The sequence below is a fragment of the Eretmochelys imbricata genome, chromosome 2 (genome assembly GCF_965152235.1).
Source record: "Eretmochelys imbricata isolate rEreImb1 chromosome 2, rEreImb1.hap1, whole genome shotgun sequence".
NCBI lineage: Eukaryota > Metazoa > Chordata > Testudines > Cheloniidae > Eretmochelys > Eretmochelys imbricata.
This window is the reverse complement of record NC_135573.1, coordinates 142,078,096-142,090,282: the sequence shown is the minus strand read 5'-3', so window position 1 is coordinate 142,090,282 and position 12,187 is coordinate 142,078,096. Positions and strand designations below refer to the sequence as shown.

General features: G+C 40.7%; 1 protein-coding gene across 1 annotated transcript; it reads left to right on the top strand.

Moving 5' to 3' along the window:
• Positions 1–33: 33 nt before the first annotated feature.
• On the top strand, positions 34–11,908 carry CCT5 (chaperonin containing TCP1 subunit 5). The gene is made up of 11 exons (XM_077810800.1): positions 34–222; positions 4,063–4,123; positions 4,218–4,382; positions 4,889–5,087; positions 6,998–7,190; positions 7,428–7,577; positions 7,908–8,027; positions 8,480–8,665; positions 9,708–9,845; positions 10,712–10,892; positions 11,619–11,908. Exons 1-11 carry the CDS (start codon positions 118–120, stop codon positions 11,744–11,746), a joined length of 1,626 nt encoding a protein of 541 aa, XP_077666926.1. The 5' UTR covers positions 34–117; the 3' UTR covers positions 11,747–11,908.
• Positions 11,909–12,187: the final 279 nt, after the last annotated feature.

Genomic DNA, 12,187 nt, shown 5'->3' with positions numbered 1-12,187 from the left:
ATCGCCCGCCCATCACGTTACGTTCTAATTGGGCGTGGCGGGCAGCAGCCGCGGCTCGTGCTCGGTCGGTTGGTGTCCGAGCGGCTCTCTGCGTGCGGCCCCAGTGGCGGCAGGACCATGTCTGCGATGGGGACTCTCGCGTTTGATGAGTACGGGCGGCCCTTCCTGATCCTCAAGGACCAGGATCGCAAGAGCCGCCTCATGGGGCTGGAGGCACTCAAGGTAACTGCGCATGCGCCACCGGGGAACCGCCGGTTCCCAGCCCCGGCTCCATGTGCTTCCCCTCCCCCACCTCGGGATTAGAGCGCACCACCCCCCGATTTCCCCCCCCCCCCCGGTTGGTCACTAATCCCCCTTCCCCCTGTAGGGTCTGGAGCCGCCGGACCTTTGTGTGTCTCTCCCGCCCTCCCCCCCGGGCCGGGCCAGGCCAGGCCAGGCGGGTGCGGGGGGAGCCGTGACCCGGCTCGGGCGCGGAGCTCTTAGGCCTGCCCCATCGGGGGCTCCCCGCCTGGCCCGGCCGCGGCCCGAGCGAAGCCTTTGCGGAAGCGCCCCAGGCTGCCCGGAGCTGGCTCCTGGTGCGGATGGAGCGGGGCGGCGGCATCCGCCGGGTGCCTTGTTAAACGCCATGACCGGGCCTTGTTGTCACGGAGTCACTAAACTAACATCAGTCTGCGTCTTCCCTTAAATCTCTCACGCGCTGAACCCCCCCCCCCTCCATCCCCCCGTGCAAACGTGCTTTAGTCTCTCCTGTCTTAACCCCTCGCCCCGGTTATTGTCCCGTCTCCCTTCCACCTAATAACCGCATTGAGCACGTTGTTTACAGCCCGCTTCCTCCAGTTCAAGTTTCTCTGTCTTGCACTCAACTGAACCCACTCAGAGTCTCTAATGATCTCAAAGCTCACAGCCAGGATGTTATCCTCATTCTCTTTGACCTGTCAGCTGCTTTTGATACAGTTAACCACCCTCCTTCTCTTGAAATGTTTCCTCCTTTGGCTTCCTGGACTCTGTTTTCTCTTGGTTTTTCTCCGATCTCTAACTATTCCTTCAGCATGTCCTTTGGAGAATGCTCTTCAACCCTCCCCCCACTTTCAACTTTTGGGGGGAGGGGACCACAGGGCACTGTACCTTTCTCCTTTCGCTTTACAACTTACCTCTGGTTAATCCATTTCATCCACAAATACAAATTAAATGACCACATGTATGTTGACAACTCGCGCATTTACCTGCCTGCAGCAAACCTGTCTCCTTCTGCCCAAGCTAAAATCTTGGCCCCTCTCTTTGACATCTCATGCATATCTAGGTGTCAGCTCCAGGTGAATATGGCTATAACATAACTCTTAATCTGCTCTCCCAGCTCCTTCCTTTTTCAGTCACTGTAGACAACACCACCATCCTGCCTGTCACTTATGCCCTTAAACTGGGCTTTGTTTTTGATCTCTGTATTCATATCCAGGCAGTGTGTGAATCTTGCCAATTCTTTCTGGCTAACATGGCTAAGATATGGCCTATCTACTCCATCCACACAACTAAAATTCTTGTCCAGGCTCTTGTCATCTTGCATCTAGATTACTGCAACGTTCTTTTCTCTGATTTGACAGATGCAGTTATGTCCTGTTCACATCCATTCAGAATGCTGTTGCAAAAATCATTTTCCTAACCTGTTGCTTTGACCATGTCAGTCCTCTCTTTGCATTCCTCCACTGGCTCCCCCTTCTCAATCCCTTCAAACATAAGCTACTTGTCTTAATTTTCAAGGTGTTTCATGGTCACGCTACCTATTATCTGTCATTGATTATTGAGCAGTCCATATTCTCCTACAATCAGCCCATGATTTCAGCCTCCATTGCCCACTTGTTGCATTTTTCAAACAAACACCTTTGTGCTTTCTCTCATGCTGCCTCTCACCTTTGGGAAGCACTCCTCATAAACATTCTCAAAGCTACCTCATTATCCTTCTGATCCTACTTCCTAAGGGCTTGTCTACATAGATGTGGATTATGGGGGTGTGAATTGCCATGCACTATAGCGTTGCACTTAACTACGTAGTGTAAACTAAAAAGTACCCAGTTCATATCAACATAGTCCTGGAAACATGAATTAGGTACCTTTTAGCTCACGCCAGCAGGGTTTACATGGTGCAGTTACAGTACAACACTTCGGGGCATGCGACTCAGATGCCCGATAGCCCAAACTTCAGGACTATAAAGACCTAAAATTTTGTTTTACCATGTTGCCTATGAAATACTGGACAGCTGGTGTGCGAGATCATGTGTCGTCTCATTGTTTACATGAACTCCCTTGTCTATATCCATCTGTTGGCTCTTGTCTCGTACTTAGGGTACATCTACACTAAAAATGCTACAGCGGCACAGCTGCCATGCTACAGCGGCGCCTCTGTAGCACTTCATCCCAGATACAGTGTACAGCGACCAGAAGGGTTGTCCCATCGCTGTAATTAATCTACCTCCTTGAGAAGTGGTAGGTAAATGGAGGAATTCTTCCATCGACCTAGTATTGTCTACGCTGAGGGTTAGGTCAGCATAATTATGTCTCTCGGATAAAGTTTTCAGAGTAGACCAGTCCTTACATTATAAATGATTGGATAGGGACCGTATTTTTTTGTTTCTACAGTATATAGCACAATGGGGTACTGGTCCATTATTAGGGCTCCTACGTGCTTTGGTAACACAAATAATAAATGTGTTGCATTTCAATAATTCACCTGTTGCATCACTGAAAGAGAAGGAAAGTATAATTTTAAAAACCCAGGATTTTTGGTGTTTTGCAACAGCAGAGATGGGATGCTCTTGTTTTATCCTAGTGGATAATGTGAGCAGTTTGGATATACTAGTAATGCAATGGTATGTTGAAAGGCCAAGGGATTTTTAAAGAATGACTGAATGTCAATAATCCTTTATCTGGCGAAAGTCCTTCGCAGATCATCCCTTTTGTATGAGAGAGTTAGAGTTAACAGGCAAAGATCCAGCCCACTAGTCAAATGCCTTTAATGCATGCACGTGCTAGTGGGTGTGCAGAAGGTAAAGTTGGGGTCTGTCATTATATATCATACAATCATAGAATATCAGGGTTGGAAGGGACCTCAGGAGGTCATCTAGTCCAACCCCCTGCTCAAAAGCAGAACCCATCCCCAATTAAATCATCCCAGCCAGGGCTTTGTCAAGCCTGACCTTAAAAACTTATAAGGCAGAAGATTCTACCACCTCCCTAGGCAACGCATTCCAGTGTTTCACTACCCTCCTAGTGAAAAGGTTTTTCCTAATATCCAACCTAAACCTCCCCCACTGCAACTTGAGACCATTACTCCTTGTTCTGTCATCAGCTACCACTGAGAACAGTCTAGATCCATCCTCTTTGGAGCCCCCTTTCAAGTAGCTGAAAGCAGCTATCAAATCCCCCCTCATTCTTCTCTTCTGCAGACTAAACAATCCCAGTTCACTCAGCCTCTCCTCATAAGTCATGTGTTCCAGACCCCTAATCATTTTTGTTGCCGTTCTCTGGACTCTTTCCAGTTTATCCACATCCTTGTAGTGTGGGGCCCAAAACTGGACACAGTACTCCAGATGAGGCCTCACCAATGTCGAATAGAGGGGGACGATCACATCCCTCGATCTCAACACACACAATTTGCCTGATCTAGGTATAATTTTAGTATACATTTTTATTTAGTTTAACTTCTGCTTGAAATGGAGCAAAATCATTTGTAGCAGTTGTTTTGTATCTCAGCCCCACTTAATGCTGTTTTTTGTTGGGTTTTTTTGGTGTTGGGGGGGAGAAGTTACTTTGCCTTTTTCATTACCCGTGCAAGTTTTTTTCATATTTGCACTGATGGAAAACATTGGAGATGGGAATTGCTACTGGCTAACTGATGGCCCTGAAAACACTAACACCTAATCTTCTCTGACACACAACTGTATCTGCAAACAACTAAAATCAAAGGACTTTCTTTTTCACTATTTACTTGCTTAGTGTTACTAATAAAGCATTGTATTTTTAAGGATGTGTCATAATGACTGAATTTATGTTTGCATTTTTGTTTCATAGTCTCATATAATGGCAGCAAAGGCTGTGGCAAATACACTGAGAACATCACTGGGGCCCAATGGTAAGTTTGAGAATGTAAGTTTAAACACTTTTTTTTTTTTGTAAGGTTTCTTTGATTATTTATAACTTGTATACTTTTTGAACACTTGTTTTAGGTCTTGATAAAATGATGGTGGACAAGGATGGTGAGGTGACTGTCACGAATGATGGGGCCACCATTCTAAGTATGATGGATGTGGATCATCAAATAGCTAAACTTATGGTAGAGTTGTCTAAATCGCAGGATGATGAGATTGGGGATGGAACTACAGGGGTTGTTGGTAAGAGACATTTCAAATCTGTCACCTCTGAAATTAGGTTATTTAAAAAATATTTAAAGAGTTGGCCCTACATAAACAATTAGCATCTCAAACAAACCTAGTAGAGTAGCTAGCATTTTAATCCTCTTGCAGCTCCCATATTGCGGGCTCTGTATCAGAAGTCTGGGGAAAGGGGGTGGTTTGTTTTTGTTTTTAAAGGGGTAGGCTAAATTTGCAGGCAGTATTGACACTCTATCCCTTGTATTAAATGCATCCATGTATTTATTTTTTCACATATCTTAATTTTCTTCCACTTCCATCTTCACTCCTTAAGAAGAAAGCAATAATTGGGTAGTTTCCTCACTATAATTGGTCAACCGCTGTTGATGAATTTTAGAAATTAGTGTAAACTTGCAGGGGCAAGTTCGTTAAACACGCTTTCCGTGTTCTAAGAACGTGTTGCAAGATCAAATAACTTAATAAATCGATGGAGGAAAGTAAATCCTTGTTTTTATTTTGTTTTGTAGTTCTGGCTGGTGCATTATTAGAACAGGCTGAGCAGTTGTTAGATCGCGGTATTCACCCTATGCGAATAGCAGATGGTTATGAGCAGGCTGCACGCGTTGCCATTGAGAATCTAGACAAAATCAGCGACAGCTTTCCAGTTGATCCACAGAACAGCGAACCTCTTATCCAGACTGCAAAGACAACTCTAGGTTCTAAAGTGTAAGTTTATACTTGAAAAACCTAACTAATGTAGTTTCATACTTGAAAGCATTTTGGGGAAAAAATCCTTTACAGTTGTTTGACTTTTTTAGCTGGAATATAACATTTGTTGCATTCGTCAATGAAATTTTTCCTTAAAGTTAAAGTCACTTTTTATTTTTATTGCCAGTTAATTTCTCTTCTGTAACTCCCTGATGCAGCAAGTTTAGGAGAAGACATTAGTAAACCATTCTCTTTACAGATTTGATGACATGTGACAAGCAGCTGCAATAGAAATTCCTCTATGCTATCTGTCTAATTCCTTTCTTTTCCACTTCCACGCTTCCTAACCGCCCTTTATATATTTGTGTGGTTGTTTCCCCTCACTTTTAAAAGATGATAGTTTGCTTAAAGAAAAGATGACAGTAGATGGATTTCACATGTGACAAATAGCTAATATCATTATAGCCTTATCTGCTACCTTTACTTCTATTAATTTGCTCTGTCACTGCTCTTATTTTTTTGGCTGTAGTAAAATGGTATTTAGGTAGTTAATTTGATACTCATCATGGGTTAATTAATGAAATGTGGCTCTTTAATTTGCTGGGATAATGATTTGATGGCATAATATAGTTTTCCCCTTTTGTCAGTAGACCAGCCCAAAGTGGTGCAGGCATTTTAGGTGACAGCCTCTCAACCTTTTCAGGTGTGCCGCCCCTTTTTTGAAGTCAAAGTTTTTCCATTACCTCCTTACATTTAATTTATATCAGTGATGACGATGATAAGCCTATATAACTTGTGTGTGTATTGAGAGGCTGACAAAGCGTATTTAACCTTGAAAGGTAATGGGGACGGGGAGGGGAGAGCGAGATGTCCTTTGCTTTAGACTTAATAAATGTTCATGACCCCTCCATTGCCGTTCATGACCCACTAGTTAAGAAACACAGTATAGGGTAACCCAGCATGATGCATCAACAAGTATTCAACAGATCAATTGACCATTGACAGTTTTTCTCAGTTCCCTTTAAGATAGTTGGTGTGAGTTATCTTTTTGTGCTGGGTTGCCAGACACTTTAAAACAAAAGTAATCCACTTGTTCCTTCCTGTCGCTATTGGAACAAAGGAAAAGCTACTAGTGATGCTTGACTTAACTGTAAGTCTGATTAACACTACTTTGTTTATGCTCAAATAAATTGGTTAGTCTCTAAGGTGCCACAAGTAGTACTCTTCTTTTTACTGTTTGTTTTGTTCTTAAGGGAGGGCAGGTAGAACAATGGCACTATAAACAAAGTTTCAAAAAACACTTGGTTTTTTCAGTTAACTCTGTGGCATTTGCTGCTTGTCTTACACTAAGGAACATTTCAGGTCTCTCAGAAAACTGTTCAATTAGTGTCGTAGTTGGAGGCAACTCTCTCCTTCCCCTGTCTTTGGGGCATATTAAAGTGGATCTAGTCAAACCATTTTGCTTTAATCTTAAAGATTAATCTAGAATTTAACTTGTTCTGTGCAACCAAAAATCTACATATGGTCCAGCACCAGTTGTCTATAGCATGCACCAGTATACCAAGTATATGTAAGCACGTTAAAAGAGGTCCTTTCCAAGATGTACCTTGCATGTTGTTTGGCATGCAGCCTATAGGTCATTCATTGGTTATAACTCACTTGTAATCAGTTAAGTGTGAGAGCCCAAATCTGCTTCTTGGTAACATATCCAAGAAGAGGTGTCCGTCTCCACTATACAGGCAGACATATTCAGTTCTTTGTCTCCTGTTTTATAGTTTAACTTCCTTTTTCTCCTCTTCTCCCATCTTCCTACAATGAACAAACATTCAATGCTCAAATAATGTTTGTTCTCTATTAGGACAGTTGTTCTCTTGGGGGGATGTTTTAAACAATCTTAACTAACTTCATTACATTTTGCTTAAATTTAGAATTAATCGTTGCAACAGACAAATGGCAGAAATTGCTGTCAATGCTGTACTGACGGTGGCTGATATGGAACGCAAAGATGTTGATTTTGAGCTAATCAAAGTACAAGGCAAAGTGGGAGGGAGACTGGAAGATACCCAGTTGGTCAAAGGAGTGATTGTGGATAAAGATTTCAGCCATCCACAGATGCCTAAAGTGAGTTAGTCTTTTCTGGAGTGTCTGTATGTTAGGCTTTATTAAATCATCAAGGAACTTTTCTTTGCCCCTCTAACTACTGTCTCTGAACACCTCTCATGTATTCTAAAATAGAAGTTGCTCTTTCCTAGCTTGTAGAAAAAATAGCTTTATTAGTATGGGGTTGGGCGGGGGAGAGAGAGTGCAAATATTTTTGAGGTCAAAATAATTAATCTTAAACTTTATTTTAACATGTAGGAAGTTAAAGATGCTAAAATTGCAATTCTCACTTGTCCATTTGAGCCACCTAAGCCTAAAACCAAGCACAAGCTTGATGTAACATCCGTGGAAGATTACAAGGCACTGCAGAAATATGAAAAGGAGAAATTTGAAGAGATGGTAAAACAGGTTAGAGTTTATAAACGTATTTATCCCTGATGACTTTTCCCCAGTGTATACAAGAGTGAAATATTTTGCTTTTCATGTATGATTTGACTAGTAGTCTCAAAAGAAGCAGACCTGTTTGCATACATATACTTTTAAAAAGTTACAACTGAATGACAAACTATTCAAAAAAAAATAGCTGTAATTAATTAACAGACTAGTTTGAAATTCAGCTCCATGGTTAGTGTCTTTACGGGTCATCCTTTGTATCCACTGTATTTTGGTACTTGTGGGTTCAAATTAAATGCATTGTATTGCTTTTAACTTAGCAACATATATTGGAATTGTTTTCAGATTAAAGACACTGGTGCAAACCTAGCTATTTGCCAGTGGGGGTTTGATGATGAGGCAAATCACTTACTGCTTCAGAATGAGCTACCTGCTGTTCGTTGGGTTGGCGGACCTGAAATAGAAGTAAGTAAACTTCTCTCAGACTTCTAACACATGATCACTTCAAAAGCTCTGGCTTTCAGGAGGAGAGCAGCACAACTAATATATACGAGTCTAAATCACTGATTGTAAAATATCACTTGTGAGAAGGGCCCACTGTGAATGGGGCCATGATCCACAATTGAATCCTCTAGACACTACCCCAATACAAATAACTCCCATCCTTCAGTTATTAAAATTGAGCTAAAAAAGCGTGATGGGTTACAGAAAGGTGACCTAAGACTCCACATTTAAAATGTCATTCCTTGCTCTGCAGAAGCAACTGGTTCCCTGAAATACTCTGAATGAGGGGAAGTGTCCATTTCAGAGTCTAGTCCATAAGCTGGCCTTGTTCCATCCATGTCCCACAATAAAAAACCCTTGAGAAAAAATTCTTTTCAAAATGACTGGTTTGGTTTTGTTTTTTTAACTTGTAGTTGATTGCCATTGCAACTGGAGGGCGCATCGTTCCTCGTTTCTGCGAACTCACGTCTGAGAAACTAGGCTTTGCTGGCATTGTCAGGGAGATCTCATTTGGAACAACAAAGGATAAAATGCTTGTCATTGAGCAATGTCAGAATTCCAGAGCTGTGACCATCTTCATTAGAGGAGGAAATAAGATGGTGAGATGCTCAATATGTAAATGAGAGTTTGATCATGTCTCCTGCTAATTCTATCAGCTTGCAAAATCAGCAGGTGCATCCAAAAGAAGCCTCAGTGTTGTACTGTCTTATCTGAAGTGTGGCTAGAGGGAGTGAATAAATCCGTAGTCCACCTGACTGGGATAGCCAACAGTGATTGCTTGTTAAGAGTGGCAACTCGCTGTGCAAAGTACCACAAGAATCACTTTGTTTGGTGTTGAGTAAAACTGATGATCGTTTGTTATCATGCTCTACGAGTAACTTTACTCTTGTGCCTAATCCCTTTTACTTTTAATGGACTGCTCATGTGAATAAAATGATATTGAATAATTTGGAGGATCAGGTTCTTACTCATTTTCACATAGCAGTAGATATCTAATCTTCATCTGTAAATCTTGGCCTGACCTTTAGATAAGAATGGTATCTCCTGTACAGCAAAACAAAATTTCAAAACTTTGCATTAAATCGGTTGATGTCTAGTGTGTTGCTCTTATCCTGCTGATACTTAAGTCCTATTTGGAGCCAAAAGCATAAGAAAAAGGGGAAAACTGAGAGGGTGCAAATAAAGAGTTAAAAATAGATTTGTAATCTTTTTTTAAAAAAAAAAAAACAACTTTTTGATGTTTGCTTAACTTTTTAAAAAAAATAAAATGCATCAAGCTATTAAGTGGACTTTCTGAAGTATGAACCATAAATATTTTAATGTAAAAAGCCTTGTTTTTATCTTGGAAATACCCCAGGCTTGAAACGCAATTTGATCATCCAAGTGAAGGGTTGAAAAATCTTTAAAATGTGCATGTGCAATTTCTAAGTATTGAAAAGTTGATTATTTCAAAATGTAAAGTTTCATGAAAACAGTGAATTAAAAAAATCTAGGTCATTACAACAACAGATTTCTATTCAGATATTACTTGGCTGTGTGGAGTTTCTGATTTTGTATTAGGAAACCTTGATGAAGTAAGATTTTCGGGACTCTCCTAACTTTACATACTGTAACATAACTTGTTATATTCTAAAATTCAAGATAATCGAAGAAGCAAAACGATCTCTTCATGATGCCTTGTGTGTAATCCGGAACCTGGTTCGTGATAACCGCATTGTGTATGGAGGAGGTGCTGCCGAGATCTCTTGTGCTTTGGCAGTTAGTGAAACAGCAGATAAGGTAAAAAAAACAAAAAAAAAACAACAACCTTTTTCATCATTCTCCCGCTCAAGGAAAACATCAGCCTTTAGTATCTGTAACTGCAAAACAAGTGTATGCTAAGGAATTTCATGCTTTCACTTATGCACAGTGTTGTATAGTTTTTCACATAGTAACTGCTGCTGCTTCAGCATAGGAAAGCAAAGTAGAAGAAGAAAAGCTGTTGTGCTTTAGTAAACTACTTTGTGGTTACTGATTAAATGATACTGTGAAATTTTCCATTGGATTGCTAGCGGCCTTTCCAGACTGATGTACTGTTATCAGTGATGTTCCTTTTGCAATACTAAAATTGTCTTTTGAAAGATGAAATGGGGCAACTTAAACATATCAAAGTCATGTCTGAATTCAAGTACAGATCTTAGGGTTTGGCTTTAAAAGGATGTAACCTTTAGCCAGGTCACAATGTGCAGCCCCTGGAATGGAGACTATGGTTGTAGATGAGGCATTCGGTGTCACATGACTCCATCCCCTACCCCTAGACCCTCATTTCAATATGATAATTAAATTGCAGTCACTCCCACCATTTCATGCCAGGACTTTTAATGTAGCAGGGTCTTTGTGATGAGTTACTGAGCAGCCAGCTGATGCATTGTAGATTCACACAGTGAAATGGCTTATCATATAGACAAGCCATTTGTCCTTAAGACTGATGTAGGATGTATTATGCATATAAGTACTTTGGCACCACATATAAACATCCTGTTGGGTAGGGTGGGCCATGTTTTTAAGGAACACTTGTATCTATTGTATATGGATAAATTCTTTCACTGTTTTAGTGTGGTAACCTGGTTTTTCCAACAGTCTAATATAAGCCTGTACTCTTCTAGTGCCCCTCTTTGGAACAGTATGCTATGAGGGCTTTTGCTGATGCCCTAGAAGTCATTCCCATTGCGCTTTCTGAAAACAGTGGAATGAATCCCATACAGACTATGACTGAAGTGCGAGCTAGGCAAGTGAAAGAAAACAATCCTGCTCTTGGGATCGATTGTTTGCGCAAAGGAACAAATGGTAAGAAATCCTTGCTACACTGTGAATATTGTGGAAGGCATTTCTCAACAAATGTAAAAAGCCATAGTAGACTTACCGTGCATGCTACAAAGACTTTGGAAAATGCAGTCACTTAGTACTTCATATTTGAAGAATTTGGAATAAAAACCCTTAATTTTACACCACATGAGCAAAACATTTTGGCATAAGTAGAATGAGTTCAGGTGAGAATTTGACTTGGAACTGTCTTTGCTTTTAGAAAAAAGAAAAGGAGTACTTGTGGCACCTTAGAGACTAACCAATTTATTTGAGCATAAGCTTTCGTAAGCTACAGCTCACTTCATCAGATGCATAGAAAGGAACATATAGTAAGAGAGACGCACGCACGCACGTTGGAAGTTATCATACAAACTGTGAGAGGCTAATTAGTTAAGATGAGCTATTATCAGCAGGAGAAAACAACTTCTGTAGTGATAATCAAGATGGCCCATTTAGACAGTTGACAGGAAGGTGTGAGGATACTTAACTTAAGGAAATAGATTCAGTATGTGTAATGATACCTCACTGTAATCTCTAAACAGCTGAAAGGGAATAATACCAAAATTCTGGGATTTGGTAGAAGGGTGTGATTGTATGGTGGTAGAATTTTAAATCTGAAATGTGATTTGCGCTCTACGGGCTCTTTTAGTGTGTCTTTAATTTTTTATTTTGGGGGGGGATGTCTAAATATTTCCCCTCTTTTGACAGATATGAAGAAACAGCATGTCATAGAAACCTTAATTGGTAAAAAGCAACAGATTGCTCTGGCTACTCAGATGGTTAGAATGATTCTAAAGATTGATGATATTCGTAGGCCTGGAGAATCTGAAGAATGAAGGCTGAAAAACAAGGAATAAAATGTAATGGAGCCACTGCAGTAACAAAAATTAGTGAGATCTCAACAGTTCATCTTCAGCTATTTATTTCTTGACAACTTTTCTTTTTGTTTTAGATACTGTAACTGATAGTTGTTGAAGACAATAAAATACCATTTAGCAGTTGTGGCTTCAAGAGTTATTTGAGGCATCATTGTATGTTCTTACATGTTTCCTAGCAAATAAATCCTTTTATACTGATATGTGGCAAGAAAGGTAGCTCAGATGTTCCATTGTTCAAATTATTTATGGCCCTTCATCCGTTGTCCCTGCAGCAGACTCCTGCTGTTGCCTGTAGACAGAATCTCTTACCATTGACTGTCCGATGGTCTGGATTCTCTAGCTTTTCAGTGCAGCAGACTGGAAATTCTGTGTCAATTTACATAAACTTTAAAAATGGAG